This window comes from Canis aureus, chromosome 38 (genome assembly GCF_053574225.1).
Source record: "Canis aureus isolate CA01 chromosome 38, VMU_Caureus_v.1.0, whole genome shotgun sequence".
In the NCBI taxonomy this organism is placed as follows: domain Eukaryota; kingdom Metazoa; phylum Chordata; class Mammalia; order Carnivora; family Canidae; genus Canis; species Canis aureus.
In genome coordinates this window covers 8,666,797-8,694,566 of record NC_135648.1, presented here as the reverse complement: position 1 = coordinate 8,694,566, position 27,770 = coordinate 8,666,797, and the positions used below count along the sequence as shown (strand labels likewise).

Sequence of the window (27,770 nt, the reverse complement as noted above, 5' to 3'; positions counted from 1 at the left end):
GTGGGAAGGAGGAAAAAGAGGTGGGGATGAGTCTCTAGTTATAACTCTAATGATTAATGTCTTAATATTTTATTAAATTATTAAGTAAATATTCATGGGGCACCTGGATGACTCAGTCAGTTGGTCATCTCATTCTGCTCAGGTCACGATCAGAGGGTTGTGAGATTGAGCCCCGCATCAGGCCCCACGTTTGGTGTGGATATTTGTCTGAGATTCTTTCTCCTTCTTCTCCCTCCCACTCTTCCTCCCCCAGCTTGTGTGCACTCTCTCAAAGAAATAAAATCTTTAAAAATAAAAAAATTAAAATATTTTCAATTGTTCTTAAAAATAATAAAATCTTGGGATGCCTGTGTGGCTCAGTGATTGAGCATCTGCTTCAACCACAGTTGTCACGGTCCTGGGGTCCTAGAATCAAATCCCACATCAGGCTCACCGGAGGGAGCCTGCTTCTCCTCCCTCTGCCTGTGTTTCTGCTTCTCTCTGGGTCTCTCATGAATAAACAAAATCTTAAAGAAAAAAAGGCTTAAAGAAAACAAACTTTCTCTAATAGGTGCTAGATGGATATAGAGAGCTGGGGAGAGTCGGGCAAAGATCAAATTTGGTGTGAGACATCAAGTCTTGGGTTTGAATTTCTGCGAAAATATTAAGTATTTAGATATAAAGGTTAGGATAAGGAGAATGCTCTGGAAAATTTAAATTTAGGAGACACCAGTAAATTGATATTTAAAGTCATGATAAATCACCCAGCAAGAGCATGTAGAGTAAGAAGACAAGGAGGCTAAGAGCTAAATCCTGAAGGGCACCATGTTTAAACATTGAGTAGAAAGGAGAGGATCCAACAAAAGGCTGGGCAGCCAGTGTGGCAGGAGGAAGGTCTGGAGGATAGGCTAGCAGAGGCCAGGAAAGAGATGATCTCCAGTGTTCTGAACACTGAAGGTTGAAACTGTGTGCTCTTTCTCTCAGGACTGAAATAATGACATAGACGAACATGAATTTTATTTGCTTCGGCATTCTATTTATTGATGTGCAATTTTTAAATGTTAAAATTACAGGCATCATAGATTATATTAAAATTTATATGAGTGCATATATGTGCACCCACATAGAGAGACTTCTGTACTGCATGTATTTTGTGTGTGAATTATCAAGGATGGCTAGGGCAAGATTTCTATGGTAGATAAGCCTTAAGTAGGTTTTCCTACTGGTGTGAAGTTTTTTGAGGCATATCAACACATTATATTTCTGTATTTAACTTGTGTTAAAATATACATAAGATTGACTCAACCATTTTTTTTTTTTGACTCAACCATTTTTAAATGTAGAGTTCAGTGGTGTCAGGTGCAGTCATTACTACTGTCCATCTCTAGAACTTTCTTCATCTCCCCAAACTGAAAATTCTGTGCCCATTAAACAGTAAACCTCTCTATGGGGATGCCTGGGTGGCTCAGCGATTGAGTGTCTGCCTTTGGCTCAGGGTATAATCTTGGAATTCTGGGGTCGAGTCCCATATCGGGCTCCTCATGGGAGCCTGCTTCTCCCTCTGCCTGTGTCTCTACCTTCTCTCTGTGTCTTTCATGAATAAATAAAATCTTTTAAAAAATAATAATAATCTATCTCTATGCCTCTGTTACTCCAGGCCCTGGCTATCTTCTATGTCTGTTAGTTTGACTATCTTACTTCTAGGTACCTAGTGTGAAATCATACAATATTTCTCCTTCCTTGAGTGGCTTATTGCATTTAGCATAATGTCCTGAGGGTTTGTTCATGTTATAGTGTATGTCAGAATTTCTTTCATTTTTAAGACTTAATATGACTCCATTGCATGGATATACCACATTTTGCTCTTTCATTCATCAGTGGACCTTTTAACTGTTGTGAGTAATACCATTGTATTATTATAACATGAGTGTACAACAAATCTCTTTGGGTTTCTGTTTTCAGTTCTTTTAGGTGCATACACTTTAACCACATCCTTGCCAGGACTTGTTATTTTCTGTATTTTTTTAATCTAGTAGTAGCCATCCTGAGTCAGAAGTGTTACTTCATTGTGATTTTGATTTGCATATTCCTAGTGATTAATGATGTTGAGCATCTTTTCATGTTCTTCCTGGCCTTTGTATATCTTCCTTGGAAAAAACAACACCTCTGAAAGCATCAAGTTTAGATTTTATTCTGATAAAACATATGTCACAATATGGACTTCTTGGAATATCATTAATTATTGATTCTTCTGTTTTCTTGAACTAGGTGCTTGATTTTGACTTGCTTAACATGTACTCAAAGACAACATAGGGAAAAAAATGTCAGGTCACATTTTTTAAAAAAGGGCCCTATATTGTATATTGTAGAATGGGGATTCTTAACATTGGAATTTTAAAAAGTGACTATGCTTTGGTTTTATATAAAGTGGTAAATGTAATTTTATTGTCCTTTACTATTATTATGCAAGTTGCCCTAAAAATATTGTGAAAATAGTTGTTTCCTTTTCAAATTTTAGTTGGTGTAGGTTTATAGCACTTAATCTTTCACAAAGTGTCTGATCAACCAGTAGAGATGACTAAAGAATCAGGACCCCACCCCCAAGGAATGTTGGTTTTGGATAAAAATCAGTGAAGAATCATTTAGTTTCATTTCCACAGTATTTTTCTTTTATTCCCAGTAATGAAGAGTAGTCAAATAAAAATGTAAGTTTTATTTTATATGGTGTATTCACACACACACACAAAGAACCATCTGAATTCATCTTGTTAAAATTGTCTTGGAAATCAAGTGTGAGCAAAGTTACAACTGAACCTGAGAAACAAATCTCTTGTTCTTTCTTAGCTCATTACCAGGATCTCCTAGTGTCTTGTAGGAAGATGAATTTCTTCAAATGAATAGTTTTAACAAATATATCTACCTGTTTTCTTTAACAGTTATTTCGAGAAGTACGAATAATGAAGATATTGAATCATCCTAACATAGGTATGAAATTTATATAAACATGATGAAGTATATTCTTTAATTTGAGGCTATTTTAAGGATGTTCTATATAAAAGGAGTGATAACCTGAGAAGTGATACTTTTGGTAAAAATAGATTATAAGTTAATTGAAGGCTGCAGACGGCTATTTTCTCCTACATTGCCTGTCTTATGCTCTCCACGAAAATAGTATATATGAGTTGGAGTTAATGCATATAAATATTTTTTGGATCAATCACTTGTTCCAAATATTGATTGCATGCTGTTGAGGTATTTATAAGAAATAAATTTGAGGGCAGCCCGGGTGGCTCAGCGGTTTAGCGCCACCTTCAGCCCAGGGCCTGATCCTGGAGACAGAGGATCAAGTCCCACGTCAGGCTCCCTACATGGAGCCTGCTTCTCCCTCTGCCTGTGTCTCTGCCTCTCTCTCTCTGTATCTCTCTGTCTCTCATAAATAAATAAATAAAATCTTTAAAAAAAAAAAAAAGAAATTTGATAATATGCATTTGGATTTGACCATAGTTTATAGGCAAAATAAATAATTTGAATTTTAAAGAAAATAAAATTGAATTCAGTTTTAATTAATTTATTCCCATAATTTTTGGTTTTCCCCTGTATTTATAAATAAATATATTGAGAACATATATAAAGTCATTGTATGAAAGATTTAAAAAGCATGTATATTATGTGAAGTAATTGGATAAGAGGTAAAAAATAATTTTTCTTTTAATCTGCTCATTTCCTAAACACCTGTTTCTTTCACATTTAAAAATCTTATGTTTATTTGAGATGTTAATTTTTTGTTTTTGTTTTTCTACCCAAGGTTGTTTAACAATTTATGATAGGTTCATTATAATACAGTCTCATTTTAAGCTTTTGTTAAAATTTTGTTCTGATTTTAAGCTTTTCCTTTTTATTATATTATTCTCATTAGAAAAAGTAATGGTTTTTTAATCCCAGAAACTTAACTCTTTTGACCCGCAGTTGGTTCCAAATGACTCTGTGGTAAGTAGTTTTCTTCCATAATAGTAATAACCCTTGAGAGAATTTTGTGGTTTAAAATTATAAGTAATAATTTTTAGTAAATACTCAGATTTTCCACTGCCTTAGGGTTACCTTAAATTTTCTTAAAGCAGATCCAGTATGCACTAAACAGTTACAGAGTGATATCTCTAATTTCTTTTTTCAGTAAAATTATTTGAAGTTATTGAAACAGAGAAGACCCTCTATTTAGTCATGGAGTACGCGAGTGGGGGTAAGGATGAGAGGGATGGAAAAGTTATCTCTGATGAGACATACAGAATTATCAACACCTGAAGGTTCATTGTTAACACTTATGTCTTCACTGTTGTTAATGAATCTATAAAATGCCTTTAAGTGATACATCTTCTATACAATTCAGTGTTTACTTTCAAGACCTATTGGATAATAATTGTATTATAATACAATTATAATTGGATAAGTTGAATTTTTGGCTTAGTTAAAAATTGCCTAGGGATATTTTCCTAAACTTTAAAATTTGCATTTTATCTATGAATGTTTTGATTCTCTTATCTAAATAGTCTATTATTGTGATTAGAAGTGCTTGGCTACGAGGAAATTTCAAATTCACAATGTATTTAATAAAGTTTATAGTATAAGTATGCTTTAGGCCAGATGTTTTATTTCACTGATTCATATATGACAGATTGTCAATATACATTCATTTTCAAGATAATCCATAAAATGTTTGAATTTAAACAAGTATTGATTTGAAGATTGAATTGACAGAGAAGAAATAAGATGCATTTGTAGAATAGAATGTATACTTTGCATGGTGTCAAAAGTGGAAGTGAGTTTTAAACATTGGTATATAATCATCTTCTGCACTTTCCCTCAAACGAGAGGTACATTGGCTCAAAATCACTGTTGTGTTAAGCATAGGGCTTTCTTAGAAACACATTTAAAATTTTTTGGAGATAAATCATTTAAGTAAAAAAAGAATGCCTGAAGGTTTTCAGCAATTGAAAAATTAAGAATTTAAGCAATTAAAAAAGAGGGAGGGCAGCTGAAATTATTTAAACCACTTTGGCTAATTAACTCTTTTGCTAATCAGTAGAAAAACTTAGAGTTGAATTTAGTGTTGACTCCTTTTAGCTAATAAAAGTATATAGATTTTATGGTAATTCAGATTTTATGTAACTGGGATAAAGAGGATTTATTCTAGTCTGTTGTACCTAAACTAGGTATTTTTATACGTTTTTAGAGTTCTGAAAATTTTACTACAAATGTTACATATATTTTAATAGCTTTTTTGTTTTTTAATGCAGATTGAAAGTTTTAGTGGGTTTGGTTTCCTGAAAGTATTTTAATGCAGATTGAAAGTTTTAGTGGGTTTGGTTTCCTGAAAGTATTTTGATGTAGGTTTTTTGACTTAACCTGAAAATCTATGTCATCAAGGTTTATTATTACAGGATTTAAAAAAAATATTAATACAGCCATGTGAATTTGCACAAAAGGTAGCTCTGTAATAAAATTAGTGAACCTACAGGTACCACATAATTAACTATTTCTCTATTTTTCTGTCCTTCAGTTACATTTATGTAACAGTTTGTCGGCGTGGGAACCCTGGGTGTTATTTTTAGTTCAGTTAGACTCTTTCTTTTCTTTCTCTAAAAAGTCTAGAGAAAGAAAAGGGCTATACATGCTTTGATACGAGAAATTACAGACTACTAAAAGTCAGTGGACGCTTCTGTTTTTGTGAAGGTCCACCACAAGGCTGTGTTAATATGTATGCTGTTTAACGATAAATGGTAAGTACAGTCAACTCTCTATTGGTACTAATGAAGGGGGGCAATAGTTAAGAGTCACAGAGAACACAGGGTGTCATCACTCTTCTCCTTCAGTAACGTAGTTGGGAGGGTCATGGGGTACAGCCTACAGAGGTGCATATACACACTGGAATTCAGCCCAAACCAGGTGCTCTCTTGTTCAATTTTGATTTCTAGTGATAGGTTTTGAGTCTGGCCATCAGTGATCCTCTAACAAACCATCATGGTTCTGTGGTGGTAAATCTAGAATTGTTTCCTTGCCTTTTTAATCTATAAATGGCAGGGTAACTTTTGTAATCAACACTGAATATTTTTCCTCCGAAATTTCTAAACATTTTAGGATTGAATCTGACACGAATGAAGAGTTGGGTCAAACAGCTGCCTCTTCATCAGTATTATTTAGATCATTTGATTCTGGCTCACTAATGGGGCAAAAGATCTTTGGTGATTAGGTAGGCAGGGAACCCCTATATGATTTTGAACCACATTAAATCCAGAAGAGCCTATTAAAAGTAGGTGTTGGGGCTACTCTGGTGTCTTGATTTTTTTTTCATTCATGATCATTTTTTTCATTCATGCAAACAATATTTATTAAATGTTTGTCTGTACCAGATGTTATTATTGTAGTTGCTAGGAACACATGGGTGAGCAAAGAATGTCCCTGCCCTCAAGAAGATTATATTCTTTTGAGGAAGCAAATCATAAACAAATAATACATTATAAGTGAAGGACTAAGTCTTGTAAACATCTGGGGTGTGGATGTTTTAGGCAGAACTTCAAGAGGAGTCCATATTTTTGAACTCTTGCATATATCTTTCCCAGCCTAAATTCACATATCTAGAATTTACTATTGATGAGTCGACTAGAGCTCCACTCATTCTGTTTTAATCATCCCATTCAATCATTTAAGTATGCTTGATATCATATGTTGTCTGACATTGTAGATGTATTAGTTTCATCTGATGTACATCATTCATTACATATTTGGTTTTTAATGTTTTACTTATATATTTATAGGATTGATATTGCATATATATGATTTTCTGTATGCATAGATACAAATATATAATTTATTGAGTGCTTACTATATGTCAGTCACTGTGCTAATAAGCACATGCATTATTTCATTTAATCCTTACAACAGCTGTGTGAGATAGGCACTAGATAGGTATGAGAAATTACAGACTACTAAAAATCGGTGGACGCTTCTGTTTTTGTGAAGGTCCACCACAAGGCTGTGTTAATATGTATGCCGTTTAACGATAAACAGCATACATATTATGCTTAATATGTATGTCTTAATAAAGTTAAGTCTTCATAATGTCTCCCAGTAGCTACTTAGGGCTAAACCAGGATTCATACCAAAATTGGTCTGATTCTAAAGCCTAGGTTTTTAACCACTGTCCTGTATTTACAAGAACTCTTCAAGCCATTTTGTGAGTTTTTAATATACATATATACCTATGTAGTGTAAATTATAAGGGCGTAAAAAATAAATTTCTCCCTTACACTGAGATATTGTATTTTTAATATTGTAACTAAATAATTTGGGTTTTTTACTAGTATTGACTATAGGCAAATGAAAAAAAAGTCTTCCAGCCATCTAAAGTAATGGAACTAATAGGAAATTTGTATAGTTTCTAGTTTAAATTATTTCAACAAGTATGTATTGTCTGTCCACTTTGTGTTCTGTCATGGGTGTGGGGAAGATATGATGACTGAAGCTCACTTGGAGTAATGAAAGATGTACACAGGATGATTTAATTCTGTATAAATAGTTAAGTACCAAAATAGATGAAATGAGTATAATGAGAATAGCATAGTCAGAGTATAGGAAGAAAGATGATGAAATCAATGTGAATGGAAGTAGTGAGAAGGAATTTGATCATAACTCCATGACAAGTAGAATTGAAGAGAGATCCAGCGTAATAGGACTCTTGTTATTTTGTCTGACACGTAGGCCCCAAATACAAAGCCAGATGTAATTTTTGATTGCTCACACTGTGGCTTCCCTTTATTAGAATGGATAATAAAGAGTTGACTGTATTTTTGTGTGATACTTGAAATCAGAAAGCAAGTTTTCTCGGTTATGTTTTTGTGACTTTAAAAGAGTTTTGCTAAATCATAAGCTGCTACGGATACTCAATTTTATGTGTAGCCTCCCCCCTTTTTCTCTTCATGTAATAGTTTGTGATTTATGTAAAACTACCAGAAAATTGTGGGCCAGAGCTTCTCTAAAAACAAGGCCACAACTTGACATTGCTTATATTGTTAATCGATGTGTATTTTACTGCCTGCTTTACCTTTCTGATTCAGGTGAAGTATTTGATTACTTAGTTGCCCATGGAAGAATGAAAGAAAAAGAGGCCCGTGCAAAATTTAGGCAGGTATGGAAAGTAGTTTCTAACTTTGTTTTGCTAATGTTTTTAGTGATATACAATGGACAGTATCACAAACTGGACTTCAGAGTATGTGGTATTTTAAAAAGAAAAATTCCTGCTTTCTTACACTTTTTAAGAATGGGAAACTGAAGAAGAAATTGTTCTTCCTGAATTTAAATTTAAGATAGTTGCATATGGTTATTTTTAGATGTTCATAAATAGTGGAATGTTTGTAGGTGAGTCTCATTAATTCATTGATAGTTTTGGAAATACAGACTAGATTAAGAAAGAAAAGAAATACTTAATCCTTTATCCAATAATTATTACCAAGTATTAATTGCTTCAGGTATACAGTATATACACATACTACTTAAAGATGGTATTGTATTTTCTTTTGTCATTAAGGACGTCTTGGTATTAGAACTCATATCTTTGTAGATTTAAAGCCTGTGGTCAGTTTTATTTAGTCAAGTAGGCAAGAAACCTTACAAATGTGAAAGAATAAGGTAAAATGTGTATATTTCCGGTTCAAATTGAACATGACTTGTTATAGAAATCATAAAATAAGAAAAAGTAATTTAAGGGGTACCTGGGTAGCTCAGTTGGTTAAGCATCTGCCTTCGGCTCAGGTCATGATCTCAGCATCCTGGGATCCAGCCCCACATTGGGCTCCCTGCTCAGCAGGGAGCCTGCTTCCCCAGCCCCGCCCGCTGTCTCTGCCCCTGCTTGTGCTCTTGCTCTCTCTCTCTCTCTCTCTGTCAAATAAATAAATAAAATCTTTAAGAAAGAAAGAAGGAAATAGTAAAAATCTAGGATTTTACTTCTAATTTTTAGGAGTGAAGTGATTAAAATTAATATACTTTATAAATTACTGTAGAAGTGACAAATAATGAATTGTAAATTGTTCAGAAAATTTACTAAAGTAAAATTTCAGCAGGCAACTTGCTATAGTCCAAACTTTAATGAATTTAAAATATTTCATTTAAAAATAGCTCAGTACTTCTATAAGCATGGCTACTGATCTATCTGTGATCAGTAGGTTTGGGAAACACCGAACATGGATATAGGGTCTTCCTCTAAGAGGTATTACGTTTATGTTACATAAACAATTAGAAAAAAGTTGAAAGTTCTCGAGGAAAGGCAATTAAAAAACCTGTTTCACTGTTTTTTTTACCTAGTGTTCTCCACATTGATCATGAAGTGAGTTTGATAAAACTATTGTTGATATCTCATAGAGTCATTCTTTTTGGAACATAATTTATGAAATGCTTTATACCAAAGATAGGCATAGCCCTTAGATTCAGGATAGATTTGTAGAAACATTCTTCCTAAAATACCGGAAATCTAAAGGCAGCTGGTACTGAGCTCAGAACATTGAAGACCTGAGTGGCGTTCAGCCACGTACTGTGTGGTCCTCTGCAGTCCGGGACGGAGGCTCACCTTAGATGAAGCACTGGCCATCACTTTGAATGTCATGGTTCTCTTGGTATCAGTCGCGCAGTTGTAGTTAGTAGCCGACCAGTGTGAAAATTACACTCGACGTTAAATATTTCCACTGGGATCTTACTACATTTTATAGACTGCTACTACTCTTGTTCTTTTTAGTCGGCTGGCTGTATTGATTCACTGAAATCATACTGTGTGGAGAAAACTGTGTTGGGTACCCTGGAATTAGAGAAGGTGACGGTGCCTGCTATTACAGAGAACTTGCCCATCTTTTCTGTTGGGTGGGAACAGGAGAGGAGGCTGGAACACAGATGTTTTTTAAAGACCCAAATAATTATGAATTGGCTTTTTTGGAAAATAAAGTCTGACTTATTTTTTGAAATATTCTTCATGTTGCAGAGGTTGAGTGTCAAATGCTATTTAAAATGTAATAGGAAATATTTTCTTTATAATTTTATTATAAATATTAAATGTATTTAAATACTAAATATATTAAATATTAAAATGTATATTTTGTAGTCATTTGACAAAAGGTCATGTTTTTTAATTTGCCTTTGAGGTGCATATTCTTCTTTATAAATTTAAGACAATAAATGTGTACTTTTTTTGCTCTGTATCATGAAGTTATTTTTTAAACTTTTAACAGTAGGAATGTACTGTGTTAGCAAGTACATATGTATATATGTCCTTGACTCTACATTTGATACAGCCAAAGACAATTTAAGAGCACTTCAGCAGCCATGGACCATACAAGTACCTCTGCATTCCTGAAGTTTTGAGGACCTGAAAGAAAATCACAATATTGATTCAACTCTTCCAATATCAAGACTACTCCTTAAAGCTTGGGAATTCCTGACTCAATTATAAGTTAATTGTAAAGCAAGCCAACATTCGCACATCATGGCAAAACACTGACAGGTCTGGTTTTAGGGTCAGTGCAGGGTTGATTGTAAATCGTGTTTTCAGATCCATAGAAGAACAATCATAAAGGAAGTTCCTATATTCTACTTGATGAGGTACAGAATGTTTTGGGATAGGAGAATCCGACCATAGGATAATTCAGTAAAATTTAGGTTGTGCATGGGGATTCTTGATTCTTGGCAGTGAGTCAGACAGAAGGGAGAACTCTTGCACAGCAGAAATTGTACCCTGCTAGTTAAGTAATATTATAAGCCACCACATTTAACTGATAGAAGCCAGAGGTCATAGAGTTTGGGGAGAATAAAGTGCTTAATACAGAGCATTCTCTTAATTATCTTTCCATTCTTAAGGTTTTAAGGCTCAGGGGATTTTTATTCCAGAAATGCCTGTAGAACTGCTTTCATGGAGACCATTCTGTCTAATGTCGAAATGCATGTTTGATAACCAAATCAATATCAATAGCATGCCTTCTTCCCTGTTACCAAGACAAAGTGATTCGAAAACCAATATTACTAAAAATAACCTTGTAGTATATTCATTAAGATGTGTTAATATTTATATGTAAGGGTATATATCTCTTGGCTAATAAATGTTTTTAATGAAAATTGGATATTAGAATTTTAAAGCATATTGCTTAAGAAAGCTAATACTTACAAGTATGCATCATAAGATTCTGCTGTTTGGGGGGAATTTACACTTCAGATTGATCATAAACATTCACAGTTGCTTTGCTTAAAAACATTGAGTGGTTCTGTAGTACCAGCTTAGTTTGGAATGCACTCCCACTATTGCCATTTTCATACCTGCTTTTTAAATATATTATGTTGCTTCAACCTCAGTGTATTTCACCACCTTACCCCTGCCTCCCCATCACCCGATCTCCCATCTTCAAATGTTACTCTCATTCAGGATGGCTTAGATCAAATATCACCTAGTCCAGACAGCATTTCTAACTGAAATTGTTCTTTATTTGATATGATTCCCCTCACTTCTCTGTACCTCTACTTCTCTGCTTCTGCCTTGTATTATAGTTGCTCATATGCATGTTCTATACATGTTTTCTCATAACCAGACTTTCAGCTCCTTCAGGGCAGGGTCCATGTAGTGCTCATTTTGTATTCCACTAGCGACCGGCACATTTTCTTGCACATAGCAGGTACTCAATAAACTATTGAATCAAAATGAACTTAATTGAATTATATATTACTCATTGTGTGTTGATTTTGTTTTGAATTCATGTTTCTGTCTGAACTATTTTGATATATGTTAGAATAATGTTGTACAGAACTATCAATCTCCCTTCTGTGAAGGTTTTTTTTAACCCACACTTCTATTAGCATGGTCATACTTCACATCATCTTTAGACTTTTAAAAATCTAATTTCTACCTCCATTTGTAAATGCCTAACCAAAATTCAGAATTCATATTCTGTTTCCATTTAACTGAATCCACAGGATTGAATGTTCTGCTGTGCATTAAAATGGCCGTCCTCTTGTACATCAGCTACAATTAATGTACAAAGTAGTTCTTACTTTTATTGCTATCTGATTCTTTAAATTTCTGTATTTTATGTAGTGAACAACTATCATAAAAGTGTCTATAATCTATTTCTCACTTGTATCTTTGGCTCTTACTGTTGGGTTCCTCCTCTTATAGTCTTTTATCCCCAAAGAGCCCTATATAATGGCTAAAAATTACAATTACATACAAAATCTAGTTAGGGAAAGAATACTTTGCCTGATTGACCTAATAACAGGTTTAATATTAATTTGATTTTTCCCTCTTTTTTTTTTTGATAATTGGGTTTCATCTTAAGGCTGAACAGTTTTCCCATTTCTTTATATATGAACAAATACAGGACGATGCCAAATACCCCACTGATAAGTTCTTAGTAAATTGGCCTTACTTAAAAAACATGCCTGGAATACATTTGATAATAATTCCTAAAATAGACTGATTCATGTGTGCCAAAGCTCTTATCCCAATGTTGGAATAAACCATTTGATCAGAACTGCAAACTACACACTTGTCCATGTCAGTAGAGAAATGTAGCAGCCCATAAAAATTTTCATGGACTCTGACAAATATTTTACTGTTTTAATAAGAGAATGCTGCTTATCTATACTGTCCACATTTAAAAGTGAACTTTTCCTCATTTTAACTTTATTAAGAACTATTCAGTGCTACTTTAAAATCTAAGTTGATAATTTATCTCAATTGGAGATGATCATTGGGGGAAAATTGCAGTGTTTTTAGCATAAAATAATTATGTATCTTTTATCCAAATATTTATTTTAGATTGTATCTGCTGTGCAGTATTGCCATCAAAAGTGCATTGTTCACCGTGATCTTAAGGTAAGCCACTGAGTTGATAACAAAAAGCTTAATCATGAACAGATGTTTTTTAGTATTAGAGCCATCTTTGCAGTTGCTTAATTGTGCCTAGCACTCCAAGGAAGGAGTTTTTACATCATCTTCATAGCAACATCATAAAAGGCAGTATTTTCTCTGAGAAAAGAAAGAAAATAGGAAGGAGAAGTTATATGGTGTTAAAGGCTCGAGGATTTGATTCACCATTAATAAGCTTGTTTTAATAGATAAATCTGGAACTTTGTCCCCACTAAAAATGCCTGAGATCCCATTCTGTCAGAAGCACGGTAGGGCATACGACCAGGTTTGTCTGCTGTAAGTCCCAGAGTTCATTCTCTACGTTAAAGTTCAAGGAAACAGGGGGAGCCTTTAAATGATTTTGCAAACATCAAACGCATGTGATGAGTATAAATTAACAGATTTGGAATAAGAAATTTTAACAGTCAGGAAAAGTTTGTGGCAGTCAGCATGGGAGCACAGATATCTCTTCAGGGTACTCTCTCATTTCCTCTGGGTTTATACCCAGAAGAAAAATTGCTGGATCATGTGGTAGTTCCACTTTTATATTCTCAAGGAAGCTCCATCCTGTTTTCCATAATGGCTCTACCAACCTACATTCCCACCAACTAGACAGGAGTTCCCATTTCTCCACAGTTTTGCCAACACTTATTATCTTTTATATTTTTGGTGGTGGCCATTCTAACAGGTGGGAAGTGTTATTGTGCTTGTGATTTACAGATCCCTGATGGTTAGTGATGTTGGGCACCTTTTCATATACCTCTTGACCATTTGTATGTCTTTGGAAAATGTCAGTTCAGGGACTTCCGCTCATTTTTTAATTGTGATGTTTGTTTTTTTGCTACTGAGTTCTATGAGTTCCTTATGTATTTTGGATATCCTTTATTAGATGTAAAGTTTGCAAATATTTTCTCCCAATCCACAGGTTACCTTTCTGTTGATGGTTTCCTTTCCTATGCAGAAGCTCTTTAGTTTGAATGAAGTCTCTCATTTCTTTTTGCTTTGGCTCCTGAGCTTTTGGTGTCACATTCAAAAAGTTAATACTATATTGTATGCTAGGAAATTTGCTTCAGACAGTAGATTTATTTATATGAGTGTGCCCTCATCACACACACACACAAATAACTAAGTGAGGAGGTAATAAGTTAGTTTGGTTGTTGTAATTATTTCACTGTGTATATAAAATAATTTTGAGACATACCTTAAGTATATATGTATATAATTTTTTTAAAAAAAATATAAAATAAGGGTGCCTGGGTAGCACAGTTGGTTGAGCATCCGTCTCTTGATTTCGGCTCAGACATGATCTTGGTGTTGGGAGATCCAGCCTCACCTGAGGCTCTGTGCTCAGCAGGGAGCTGCTTGACAATTCTCTCTCTTCCTCTCCCTCTGCTCCTCCCCCTGCCTGTGTGCTCACTCCCCTCACCTCAATAAATAAATAAATTTTAAAAAGAAAGAAATGGTATGACCGAATAGGTGTGATTTTTTTTTCTTTTATTAAAAGTAAAAAGTCCTGGAACTGAAATATTTGTCTTTTTTCCCTCCCTCTTTCTCTCTTCCTCCAAACTTAACTTTCATCGTTCCTTACCTAGGAGTCTATTTTTCTTTTATTACTTTTCTCCCCATGACCTCTGTCAGTTACTAATACTAGTTTGTATTCTACTTAAAAATACAGTTTTAAGGGGCACCTGGGTAGCTCAGTTGGCTAAGTGTCTGACTCTTGATCTCAGCTCAGGTCTTGATCTCAGGGTCATGAGTTCAAGCCCCATTGGGCTCCATACTGGGCATGGAGCTACTTAAAAAAACAAACAAACAAACACAAAAAAACGACTGTCTTAAGCACTTGTCAGAAATCTAATCCTGTATTTTGGCTCCATTTTTCTGAGGTTGCAGATTTTCTACTGCTCCAAAATTTTCTATTTCTTAGTTTCCTCCTGCAACTATTTTAAGGAGAAATCACTTCTACAGAGAAAGAGAAAGGAGAGGACTGTTCCCTGGCTGTGTGTTTGACACCCACCTATCGTCTCATTTGCTATATGAACAGAAATCTGAGGAAAAAATGAATCATGTTCAACACCCTGAGTTTCCCTCCAGTCAGGGGACACGTTTTCCCGTGCACTCCTGGAGCAGACCCCAGAGTCCCTCCCAGCTCAGCTCTTGCAGGGCAGCTTGCGTGCTTCAGTATCCATCCAGACCTCATCACAGAAACTAGGAAAGTCCAGCTTGCTCACACTTGGTCCCAGAAATTTACAATGACCAGGCCCTTACATCAGAACATCAAAATAACTTGGTTTTGTCACACAGCCCATCAGTGTTAGAATTTAAGATGAATCTCCCAAATTTATGTGCTATTTATGTCATAAACGAACCTCATTATTATCACATATATTTGGATGTTAGATGTACCTCCATTTCTCAAAACCGATATCCCAAGCTAGCATGCCTTAGAAAAGGAAAAAAGGAGGGTGAGGGAGGGAAGAACTGTATGGTGGGTAGAGTGCCTGGCTCTGGAGCAATAGAGAGAACTCTGGTTTTCATTGTAGCTAAATTTTACTCCTTTTGTAACCCCATAAAATATATCTACAAAATAATATATAATTCCTTAGGCCATCAGTTATAAAAGAGTTTGGAATAAAACATGTACAAAAGCAAAGACTATATTGAATTGCTTGTATTTACAAAAGGCACATTTAAAACTTTTTTTTTTTTTTTTTAATGATTCAGGATTTTGGAAAACCAGCTTCTAAAAATATAGGGGTGGAAATCACTGTTTTCTACCAAAATATACCTCCAGAAGAGAATCTAGGGTTTTTTTTGTTTTGTTTTGTTTTTTAAGATTTTATTTATTTATTCATGAGAGACAGAGAGAGAGAGAGGCAGAGACACAGGCAGAGGGAGAAGCAGGCTCCATGCAAGGATCCTGACGTGGGACTCAATCCCAGGTCTCCAGGATCACTCCCTGAGCTGAAGGCAGGCGCTAAACTGCTGAGCCACCTAGGGATCCCTTTGTTTTTATTTTTGTTTTTGTTTTGAGAATCTAGTTTTAGAACAGCAAAAGGAAACTTAAACAAGGTCTAGTGGAGGCTGTATTGTATTGTTTAGTTTTACTAAAAGAACAAAACTTTGCTGGGGAAGCATTCTATAAGAGAAGACAAAGGATTGAATTCAGTAGTCAGAGAACCCCTGACTGGCAGTTATTTTAAGTATACTCTTGAGCTTTGCATTAACCAATGATACTCTATTAAAATAGAGGACTTTTGAGTAAACTTGTTGGTTTAAGCCCCCAAAGCGCTAGTGTTATGTTAACTTGTATTTTTAAAAATAGGTCATATTAAGGTACAGTTCCAGGATGTTTATTACCATGAAGAAAAAAAAAATGGGTTTACCGTAATGTGTGGAAGGAGGCACCTGGGTAGCTCAGTGGTTGAGAGTCTGTGTTTAGCTCTGGTTGCAATCCTGGGGTTCTGGGATCAAGTCCTGCTTCAAGCTGCCCGCAGGGAGCCTGCCCTCTCCCTCTGCCTATGTCTCTGCCTCTCTCTCTGTGTTTCTCATGAATAAATAAAATCTTAAAAAAAAATAATGTGTGGAAGAAAAAGTGTTTTAAGTAACTTTTTTCAAATAGTTGCAGGATACCCTTATAAACGAGAGCTTCCTTTTTATAGCATTAAAATTAATCTTATAGGGGATCCCTGGGTGGCTTAGCAGTTTAGCGCCTGCCTTTGGCCCAGGGCACGATCCTGGAGTCCCAGGATCGAGTCCCACGTCGGGCTCCTGGCATGGAGCCTGCTTCTCCCTCCTCCTGTGTCTCTGCCTCTCTCTCTCTCTCTCTATGTCTATCATAAATAAATAAATAAATAAATCTTTAAAAAATAAAATTAAATTAATCTTATATAGATGTGATTCTGAAGAGTTATGGATTGAAGCACCATGCTGGGCTTCTAATTTGATGATATGCTTAAAAATGAAAAGCAGGGCAGCCTGGGTGGCTCAGCGGTTTAGCGCCGCCTGCAGCCCAGGGCGTGATCCTGGAGACCCGGGATCGAGTACCACATCGGGCTCTCTGCATGGTGCCTGCTTCTCTCTCCGCCTGTGTCTCTGCCTCTCTCTCTCTCTCTGAATAAATAAAAAAGAAAGAAAAGCAAAAGGGGTGCCTGATGGTTCAGTCAGTTGAGCCTCTGACTCTTGATTTCAGCGCAGGTCGTGCTTTCAGGGTCATGAGACTGAGCCCTCCGTGGGGTTCTGTGCTGGGCATGGAGCCTGCTCCCTCTCCCTCTGTCCTGCCCCACTCCTCCCAGTGGCATTCTCTCTCTCTCTCTCTCTCTCTCTCTCTCTCTCAAAAAAAAAAAAAAAGAGAGAGAAGCAAGAAATATATGTTGATCTGAAACAATTAATATTTTGCTTGATGTAGGCATTTACATTGTCCTTCTTATTATTTTTCTCTTAGGCTGAAAACCTTCTCCTTGATGCTGATATGAATATTAAAATTGCTGACTTTGGTTTTAGTAATGAATTTACAGTTGGGAACAAATTGGACACATTTTGTGGAAGCCCTCCCTATGCTGCCCCTGAGCTTTTCCAAGGAAAGAAGTACGATGGGCCTGAAGTGGACGTGTGGAGCCTCGGCGTCATTCTCTATACACTAGTCAGTGGCTCCTTGCCTTTTGATGGCCAGAATTTGAAGGTATCCGTGAAATTCAGTGCTAATCTTTTATATCCAGGCGTGATCACTTCAGCAGCCAGTCATGAGTACTTCCTTTGCCTTTTTAAGGAACTACGGGAGCGAGTCTTACGAGGGAAGTACCGTATTCCTTTCTATATGTCCACTGACTGTGAAAATCTTCTGAAGAAATTATTGGTGCTGAATCCAATAAAGAGAGGCAGCTTAGAAGTAAGTACTTTCTTGTACTCCAGATTTAAAGTTCAACAATTAAAATATTCTAAGAACTGAAGCACATTTTCAATAATTCCTCCCTGGTCGTTTTTTTGTTTTTGTTTTGTTTTGTTTGGAAAATCGGCAAGTCATGCAACCTGTTTAGAACTAGTGAAGGCAACATGATTCTTTCGCTACTCAAAAGTTGTCACAGTCTGTTTCTTTAAAGACAGTTATTCCTTCTTTGTCCTGCAATGAAGTACCAAATTAAGACAACATGAAAATAGGAATAAAATTGGCTTTTTGTTGAAGAAGGGGGAAAACCTGGCCTCTGTGAGAAATTGCTTGCACCAATATGAGAACCTTGTATTTAGCAGTATAGATATTTGGAAGATTAAAAAAAAATCAGATGAAAGGGTGCCTGAGTGGCGCAGTCCATTAAGCCACTAGGTGTCTGCCTTCAGCTCAGGTCATGATCCCAGGGTCCTGGGATCGAGTCCTGCAATCACGTTCCCTGCTCAATGGACAGCCTGCTTCTCCCTCTCTACCACTTGTGCTCTCTCTCTCTCTCTCTGTCGGGCTCCATCTCTCAAATAAATAATTAAAATATTTTTTAAAAAGTTAGTTGAAGTTCTAATCCAGTATTTCATGACTGTATCTGAACTTAGAAGCTGATATTTAAAAAATTTAAAGAAATCTCTGATAACAGAAAATGTACAATTTAAGTAGAACATACTAGAAACAGGAATTTTGTTTCTTAACACATTGTTCTGTTGTCTACCTACGTTCCATGTGTCTTATAATAGTTGCTATTATACTACAAAGGTACTAACATGTTATAGCCAAATAATATCAGAGGTTCACACAACCCAAATATCTAACCTTTTTTCCTGCTGACACTGCAATTAAACAACTTCTTTCTAAGTATTTCGCCCATCTAAGAATGATATTTTAACCAATACTAAGATAATTCAGAGATCCAGCATATATTGTTCACTGGTACTCTTTTGTCTTCATTTATTTGCCTTAGTAGATGGGGTACAAAATTCAGAGAATTAATCTCATTTAAACCGTACTTTTTAGTGTAGCAATGGGGCTTTCTGGCACAGACTTCATGCTGGTTAGGAGACAACCTTGTAGTGAGCCATCCCTGTGTACAGAGCTCTCAGCTTAGTTTGGGCTTTGTAATTTTATTTCCACAAATAATTTCCACTAAAATATACAATGTATTTTGGTGGAAGTTAAAAGATGGTGATATAAAATAATTTCCCCTGGGAGATTATTTTAAATGCTTTACATCAGTGAATCACATATCGGCTATTTTTTACTGACTTATTTGTTTAAATGCAGTTAGTTCCTTCCCATAATTTTTGTGGGTTTTTTTTTTCTTTTTTTGGTCCTTTGTGGGTAAAAGGATATGTTAGTAATGTTTTCATAGAGAGGCCTGTGAAAAAAGAAAAGCTTCCTTTAATGTTACTACTTTTTTAAACTTATTTTTAACCATTATTCATAGGAAGTTATGTGAAACAGTGAAAAAGTTAAAACTGTTGACTCTCACTTCAGTTCTAAAATTTTATGGCAACAGGGGACCCTGGCTGGCTCAGGTGGAGGAGCATGTGACTCTTCATCTTGGGGTCGTGAGTTCAAGCCCATGTTGGATGTAGAGCTTATTAGTTTAAAAAAATAAAGACTATTTAAAAAATAAGTCAAATTTTACGGCAACCTGAGTCTTTCTTAATCCTGCTTTATGACCCACTTCTATCATAGGAATCTAGTTTATCCGAATGTCACTTAATAAAATGTCCTTGGTTGAGGCGTCAGCCTAACTCATGAGAAGAACAAAAAGAACAGACAAAATTATTATAGATGTTGTAAATCTCTTAGTTTGTCTAAGTATGATGTACTTAGTCACTTAAAGATGATTAATTTACAGTAGCCACATATTTAAGTCTTTCATCCTTAGCATTAAAATGCAAAGGATTAAAGTATTAGAATTCTGGGTTGAACTTAAAAGCCAAATTATTATACTAAAACATTTGATCATCAGAATCTCAACTTGATGTATTTGAATATAGTCTGGAACCTTCTGTTCCAGCTTATCAAAACTAAGTTTTCCAGCCACAGACCCATGAGTGTGCATTGGAAATATTATCATAAAATTGCAGCTATGGCCGTACAAAGGCTGTCTGCTTCACAGTTCCCAGAAATAACTTTCCAGAGAAGCCTGACACTGTTTAAAAAAAAAAAAAAGGGAAGAAAGATTTCTTACACTAAACCTTGAGAAACTCCCCTTGAAATAGCAATGATGTCAAAAATTATTTTAATCTTCTTTTATCTTTCATACCAACTTCAGGAGCAACTATACAGCAAAAAAAAAAATCCTCTAAAAAAATAGCTGTTTTCAAAACACTGGTCTTGAGTGTATAAACGTAAATTTTGGTACAGTAGTAATGTTTCCTGTCATGTTGCATTCTTTTTCTTCTTTTGACTTAAAAGTTTGGGGCTATGTACTTTCTGCTTTACCATAAGCATGAGCTCCTTCCTTGCCAGTAGCAATGTTGTTTTCTTTGGGTTACGTATCATCCCCTGCTTGTGGCACATTTCAGTTGTTTTCATTGTTTTTACTAAAAATAATGTGATATACTTTTTTCCCCTTTGGGATATATGCTTGGATATATTCTCCAGAGTGTAATTAGTGCATCAAAGGGTATAAACAGTCTGGTATTCATTGCTAAAAGATTGTGTGTGATCTAAGGTATTTGAAGGTCTCTATTCTTTACAGCTTGAATCAGTATTTGATATAATTTCTAATATTTGATGTCTTTAAGGTAGTTACATAGTTTGTCATAATTGCTTCAATTTGTATTTACTTCATCAGAGACAATGCTTAATATTTTTAATGACTAGGTTAACTTTGCTTCTTTGTATATAAGCTCTCTGTCTCTGAGCTGCTTATCTAATGGAGTCTAGTTAATCAGCCTTGCAAATCTGTATCAGCTTTGTACATTTTAATATGAAATATTTCCTCTCAATTCTTATATTTGTAAAAGAATGGAACTGTATGTAATTTTTTCAGTGTTTTTTGAATATCAAGAGTTGGGGATCCCTGGGTGGCGCAGCGGTTTGGCGCCTGCCTTTGGCCCAGGGCACGATCCTGGAGACCCGGGATCGAATCCCACGTCGGGCTCCCGGTGCATGGAGCCTGCTTCTCCCTCTGCCTATGTCTCTGCCTCTCTCTCTCTCTGTGTGTGACTATCATTCATAAATAAATAAATAAATAAATAAATAAATAAATAAATAAATAAATAAATAAAATTAAAAAAAATATATATGAATATCAAGAGTTAACTGAGGAGAGCAAACACTACTAGTCTTTCTTCACCATATAACATGTTAATATTTGAAATTCAATTTAAAGAATCTTATGTGGCTATTTATTATCTTACTAAACTTCAGATTTAACTCAGATATCCTCCTGTTGCTTCTCAAATTAAGACTACATACTTTATTAAAGTCTTTCTTAAAGCCTTATATATTAAGTACCTTATTTATCCCCCATGAAAATAAAACGAATGAAATTAGTTTCACATTCTACTTGCTTGACCTGTTGTCTCTAGAACTAAACGGTTACATAATTTTTTTCAGGTTCTATATATGAAAGCTGGCAAAGTGTGCTCATTGCACTAATAACGGGAAGGATAGTATCACACATGATTTTAAAAGGATTTGTGTTTATGTTATGTACTATTTTTTCCCTAGTTAATGGAATATTGGTATATCTAGATTTTTTTGTTAGAAACAAACTAACAATTTTTTTCTGCTATCCCCTCTATGTATGTCTTTAATTTTTGCAGTCCTTAACTGGAGTGGACTATGTTACCTTTCAAAATAATGCAAAATTTGAAGCAAAGGCAAAACTCCTCTTTATTGCCCTTTCTCCATCATCTGTGTTCCTCCGCAAAAAAATATTTATTTGTGCTTTAACACCTCTTCCGCTGCTGCTAAGATGATCTTAAAAATTTTGCTTGTGTCTGCCAAATACAAGAGGCAATAAAGCAAATAATAATAATAATAGTAAAAATAATAATGTTTTTAATGCAGGTTTTCTAAGTACAGATTCAGAAGCATATGGTGAACTTTTATAGAGGTTGAAACCATTTAAGAAAAATTATTTCCATCTGGCTATCCTACTAAAGTCCATAAATTTTTAATGTGCACCTTAAGTGTAGGGTGTATATTTCCATTATTAGTTTATTTCTTTATAATTCATCTGAATCAGTTATTTTGATAGAATTTCTCAGCAAGTAGTCATCTATGTTCATTGGCTAAACTCTCTCTTGTTCGGTTTGGAATGCTGTTTGACCTCTTATTTCTCATTTTGAGATACCTCAGGGGCACCTGGCTGGCTCAGTCAGTGGAGCATGTGACTCTTGATCTTGGGGTTATGAGTTCAAGCCCTACATTGGGCATAGAGATTACTTTTTTAAAAAAAAGAAAGAGAGATCTCAAAGGAAATCTAAAATGGATTAGTTTATTCAGCTGGTCTAGTGCAGTTTGCTGGCTTGGTGATTTGTACCCTGCCTGAAACTACACAGGTCAGGTTCTGTGAACACGCCCCTGTGCCACAGTACCTCCATTTCGGAAGGGGGGGGTGGCATTTCTGCCTTGGCCTCAAAGCAAAAACTCTTTTAGCACACTTTTTTGAATAGTTAATTCTGTTGTGTGTTCAGATTTTTTTCAGGTTTCGTGAGTAAATCTCATTTCCCCAAATAAAAGACAAGTTGCCAGAGGATTTGATTCACATACATATTTTTCCTTGATGTGGACAGATACCTAATGGTCATGAAATGAACACCAAATAAACACAGTGTAATCGAGAAACCTCAGAAAACTCGGATGATCTTTAGTTTGCTTTTAATTGCCTATCGCCCAGCTATCAAATCTGTTATTGCTCCTGTGTTTCTTACCTAAGTCATGGATATCCTATTCATTCTACCAAACACCTGAATTAAATCCTTAGAACCCTCTTAGATGCCCGCCTTTCTTTCCCTCATTCCCAGAACAAATCCTGTCATCCAGTGCTTTGAGTTGTACCTCAAGCTTTTCTTTCTTCCATTTCCGCAGCCCGCGATTGTCTGTGTCCCGGGCATTCTAGCAACTTCTTCAGTCCTCGTCGTTGCTAAGCTCCTCTCAACAGTTCACTATACCCAGAACTCCTGTAGCAGCTTTATTTTAAAATACTGCCCAGTTCAAAAGCGACAACAGGCACGTGTGCTGGGAAAGATACAGTCTTGATCCTCAAGGACTCCAGCTTTAGTGAAGGAGACATGCAAGTGCCCTCTCAGTATCTCAGGCCTTCAGAGAAGCTCCCTCTTCTGGACCTCCTCGCCTCCTCTCTGCTGACGCCTTTAGCTCTCAGCCTTTGTACTTGTGTCTTCCACTTAGACAAAGACACCCTTCAATCCCACAGTGCCCATCCAGTTTCCCTTCTTGTTCCTCTCTTTCTGCCCTGACTTTTTTGTTTTGTTTTCTTTTTAAATATTTTTATTTTTAAATTTTTTTTATAAATTTATTTTTATTGGTGTTCAGTTTGCCAACATATTTTATAACACCCAGTGCTCACCCGTCAAGTGCCCCCCTCGGTGCCCATCACCCAGTCACCCCCACCCCCTGCCCACCTCCCTTTCTTACCACCCCTAGTTCGTTTCCCAGAGTTAGGGGTCCCTCATGTTCTGTCTCCCTTTCTGATATTTCCCACTCATTTTTTTCTGCCCTTTTAAAGAAGCATCTCTGCCTAGAGTCAGCAGTGCCAGGCCCCCAGCAACCACCCCAATGAAGCCACCTCCTCTTTGCTCCTCAACACAGCACCTGCTTTTTGAGCAGTCACTTGCGTTGACAGGACACCACTGTGCCCTCTTCTAAAGACTCTTACCTTGTTTTTCAGGTCCCACTGTGCAGATTTTCCTCCTCCGTTGACGTGGTGGGTTACTTTTCTTCCTAGCCCTTAAATGTCACTGTTCCACAGGACTCTGCCATCAGGCCGTCTTCCGCTCATTCGGACTCTATTAGGTTTCCTTGAGAATCCCACCCGCTCCACAGCTTCCATTATCATGTGTGTTGGCTGTTTCTGAATCTCCGTCCCCAGCCCAGATTTCCCTTGAGCTTCTCTGGAGTTTACATAATGTGTCTGTTTAGATAACCCATAGCATCTCGAACTCAGCTACCACAAAAGTCAGCCGCGTGCTTCCCCATCCGGCCTCCTTCTCCTTCCGAGCGTGCTTTCTCAATGAATACTGTCAACCGCTGCTCAGTTGTCAACTGGGAACCTTGGCTCCATCTTTTTCTGAATTGTCTCACCTCATCGTACCTCCTCATATCCAGTCACAAAGTTTTGTTGATTTTTACCAGCCAGATATTGAAAATGTCTCTTTTCCCATTGCCACTGCCTTGTTTGAGTCAGACTGGCACCCTCTTTCTCCTAGATTCTCGCTAAAGCCTCTTAGCTGACTTCTGGGCTTCCAGTGATGAACCCTTCCAACCCACTCTCCGCGCACTGCCCAGAGAGACTTCAGAATTGCACCCTCCAAAGATGTCCCTCATGTGATTGAAAGAAACCCTCCGGTCCCTGTGAATTTTCTCCCCTCATCTTGCCTCACCAGCCACCTCACCACATATGTTCCAGGCTTACCAAACCTGCTGCAACCCAGACAAGCACCACCTTCGTTTGCCCTTGGGCTTCTTCACACCTGCTGCGCCCTCTGCCTGGGTCCCTCACACTCTCCCTTCCAGGTCCTTGTTGAGTGATGAACTCTTACTCTTCCAGAATCTGACTCACCAAAAATTTGGCCATTTATAAATCTCTCTCCATTAGTTGTTATTTTCAGACTCTTAACATTGTCATCTTAAACTTGAGAACATCACTGAGGACTTAATTTGAATTTATTGAAAAACCAGAATAGGGGGACCTGGGTAATTCAGTGGTTGAGCATCTGCCTTTGGCTCAGGTCATGATCCTGGGGTCCTGGGATCAAGTCCCGAATGAGGCTGTCCATGGAGAGCCTGCTTCTCCCTCTGCCTGTGTCTCTGCCTCTCTCTCTCTCTCTGTGTGTCTCATGAATTAATAAATAAAATCTTTAAAAAAAAAAAAAAACAGGAATTTATGTCTAGCTGATGTCTGTTAGTTTCCTTCTTTGCCCAGACTCATTCATCGTAGTATCAAAAAACATGCAAAGAATTCCCATTAAAAAGTAATATGTTGTGGGGCACCTGGGTGGCTCAGATGTTTGAATGTCTGCCTTCAGATCCGGTTATGATACTGGGGTCCTGGGATCGAGCCCCATATTGGGCTCCCTGCTCAGCGGGGAGTCTGCTTCTCCCTCTCCCCCTACTTGTGCGCACTTGCTGTCTCACTCTTACATGTGCACATGTGTGTGGAGCGCGGTGGAGTTGGTTCTATTTATTTGGAACATGTTTAAAGGCTTTCATTTTTAAGCCTCAACTGAGTTGCCACCTCCGTGGGCCTCCCTCAGCGGGGTCCAGCTGTGGAAGTGAGTCACTCTAGGTGTCAGGGAGTAGGTGGGCTGGATTAGAGCTTGCCAAGTACTGGTGGGATTGCACGTACTGTGTAGCTGTCCTGACGTAGTCCTTTGTATTCTTTAAGATTTTTACATATTCTCCTTCCAACCTAGGAAATTCTACCAACAGCAGAATTTTACTTCTGCAGATACTGGGGCCCAACTGCTGTTGTCTAGGCTTTTGCCAGACATACTGTTTGAGAAGGGGGAGTTGAGGAACAGGAAGGACCTTAACATTTTGGGAAATCATGTAGCTGGTGTTTGCAGCTCTGCTTTTTCCCTTCCCCTCCCCCAGTGTGGACCTTCCCCAATACTTTCCTTTATTGATGAATAATCACTAAAGACTAGTGGCAGCATTATTATTTTTTTGAGTTTATAATGGGTCTACTTCTATTAAAATGAGCTGGATAACATACTTAATTTTTTAAATGTGAATATATACATTTTCTTTATCCATTCATCTGCCAGTAAACACTTAGCTCAGAGAAAGACAAAAACCATATCATCTCATTTATATGTGGAATCTAAAAAAAAAAAAAAAAAAATTGAGAAATGAGAACAGATCGAGGGTTGCCAGAGGTGGGAGATTGTGGGTGGATGAAATAAGTAAAAGTGGTCTAAAGGTAAAAGTTTCCAGTTATAAGTTGAGTCAGTTACAGGGGTGTTAATGTACAACATAGTGACTGTGGTTAATTATACTGCATTGTAGGTGTATTTGAAAGTTGCTAAGTGAGTAGATCTTAAAAATTTTCATCATGAAGAAAAAAATTATGACTATATGAAGCGATAGGGGGTTAATTTACTGTGGTGCTCATTTCATAATATTTATATGTTTATATATCACATCATTACGTTGTATACCTTAAACTAATACAAAGTTTATATGTCAGCTACATCTCAATAAAATGAGGGGGGAGGAAGAAGAAAGTTAGTGGTGATCTTTTAAGAGTTACAGGTCTGCATAATTTTAAACATATATGAATTATCTGCATATTTTTCACTGAAATATATATCATATGACCAGAATCTTTGGAAAATCCCTCCCATCCACAACAGCAGTGTTCTTAGAGATCCCAGTTCTTAGAGGCACACTCTGGAGGTCTGTCTTCTAGTGAATGACTTTAACTAAATATAATTAAGTAAGGGGAAAGTATCTGGGCAAACAATTAGCCTCAAAAGGATCTCTGTACGGAATGTTACTTTTCTGTTTAGTAGAACATTAGCAAGTGAAGTCTAAAAATGGAGAATATACTTTGCAGGGCCTGGGCAAAGAATATCAATATATCAACACCTAGAATGTTCCTGAATGAAAGCCTAGGACTCAGTAGTGATAAAATGATAAAAAATTTTTCCAAATTAATAGAGAATCATTGCCCCAGAATTATTCCCCACTAGTTGTCTTTGTGTATGTGTAGTAAATAACACATGAATTTATACTCTACGCTTTTAAGAATACATTACAGTATTGTTACCTGTGTGTCCACTGTTAGACAGCAGATCTCTGGCACTTGTTCCCCTTGCATGAGTGAGACTCTGTACCATTGAACAGCTCCCTGTCACCCCCTCTCCCAGCGCCTGGCAAACACCATTCTACTTAGCATTTCTAGGAGATCAGTCACCTTAGATACCTCATGTAATGATTATCTGTCTTTTTGTGGCTGGTTTATTTCACTGAGAAATGTCCTCAAGTTTCATCCATAATATATGTATGGATTGCATTTTGTTTTAAGGCTGAATAACATTCCACTGTGTCATTCATCTATCAGACGTGTCGGTTGGTCTACATCCTGGCTATTGTGAGTAATGTTTCGATGAACATGGGTGTGCAAATACCCTTCAGTATCCTGTTTCAGTTCTTTTGACTATATACCCAGAGATGGAATAACTAGATTATACACATAGTTGTACTGTTAAATTTTTTGAGGAACCCCCATACTGTTGACAATAGCAGTGACACCATTTTACAGTCATACCAACAAGTGCACAAGGGTTCCGGTTTCTCCACATGCTCACCCATGCTTGTTATTTTCATTGTTTTCCATGGTAGCCATCCTAACAGATAGGAGGTGACACCTCATCATGGTTTTTATTTCTTCGATGATTAGTGATGCTAGCATCTTTTCATATGCTTATTGGCTCTTGGTATATATTCTTTTGGAGAAATATCTGAGTTCTTTACCCTTTTTTAATCAGACAGTTTTTATTTTTACTGAGTTGTAGGATTTACTCTACATATTGTGAGTATTAATGGTTGTGAATATTTTCACATTCCATAGGGTGCCCCCACTATGGTGCCTTTTAACAAAGTAGGACTGACTCTTGTTATAGCATCACTTAAATTTGACTCTGGTAATTCACACCAATCTCTATCTTCACCCAGATTCTTGTTCATCCCTGACGCTAGGCTTCCATTTTGACC

At 36.6% G+C, this 27,770-nt stretch overlaps 1 protein-coding gene across 5 annotated transcripts in view; it reads left to right on the top strand.

Annotated features, from left to right (window-relative positions):
- Positions 1 to 27,770, top strand: part of MARK1 (microtubule affinity regulating kinase 1) — a 116,405-nt gene that overhangs the window by 63,363 nt on the left and 25,272 nt on the right. For all 5 annotated transcript variants that reach the window (XM_077886937.1, XM_077886936.1, XM_077886935.1 and 2 more), the window contains exons 4-9: positions 2,916 to 2,964; positions 4,151 to 4,216; positions 8,088 to 8,158; positions 12,818 to 12,874; positions 17,352 to 17,588; positions 17,676 to 17,795. In XM_077886937.1, coding sequence (XP_077743063.1) covers positions 2,916 to 2,964; positions 4,151 to 4,216; positions 8,088 to 8,158; positions 12,818 to 12,874; positions 17,352 to 17,588; positions 17,676 to 17,795 — 600 coding nt within the window. The remainder of the gene's footprint in view (positions 1 to 2,915; positions 2,965 to 4,150; positions 4,217 to 8,087; positions 8,159 to 12,817; positions 12,875 to 17,351; positions 17,589 to 17,675; positions 17,796 to 27,770) is intronic.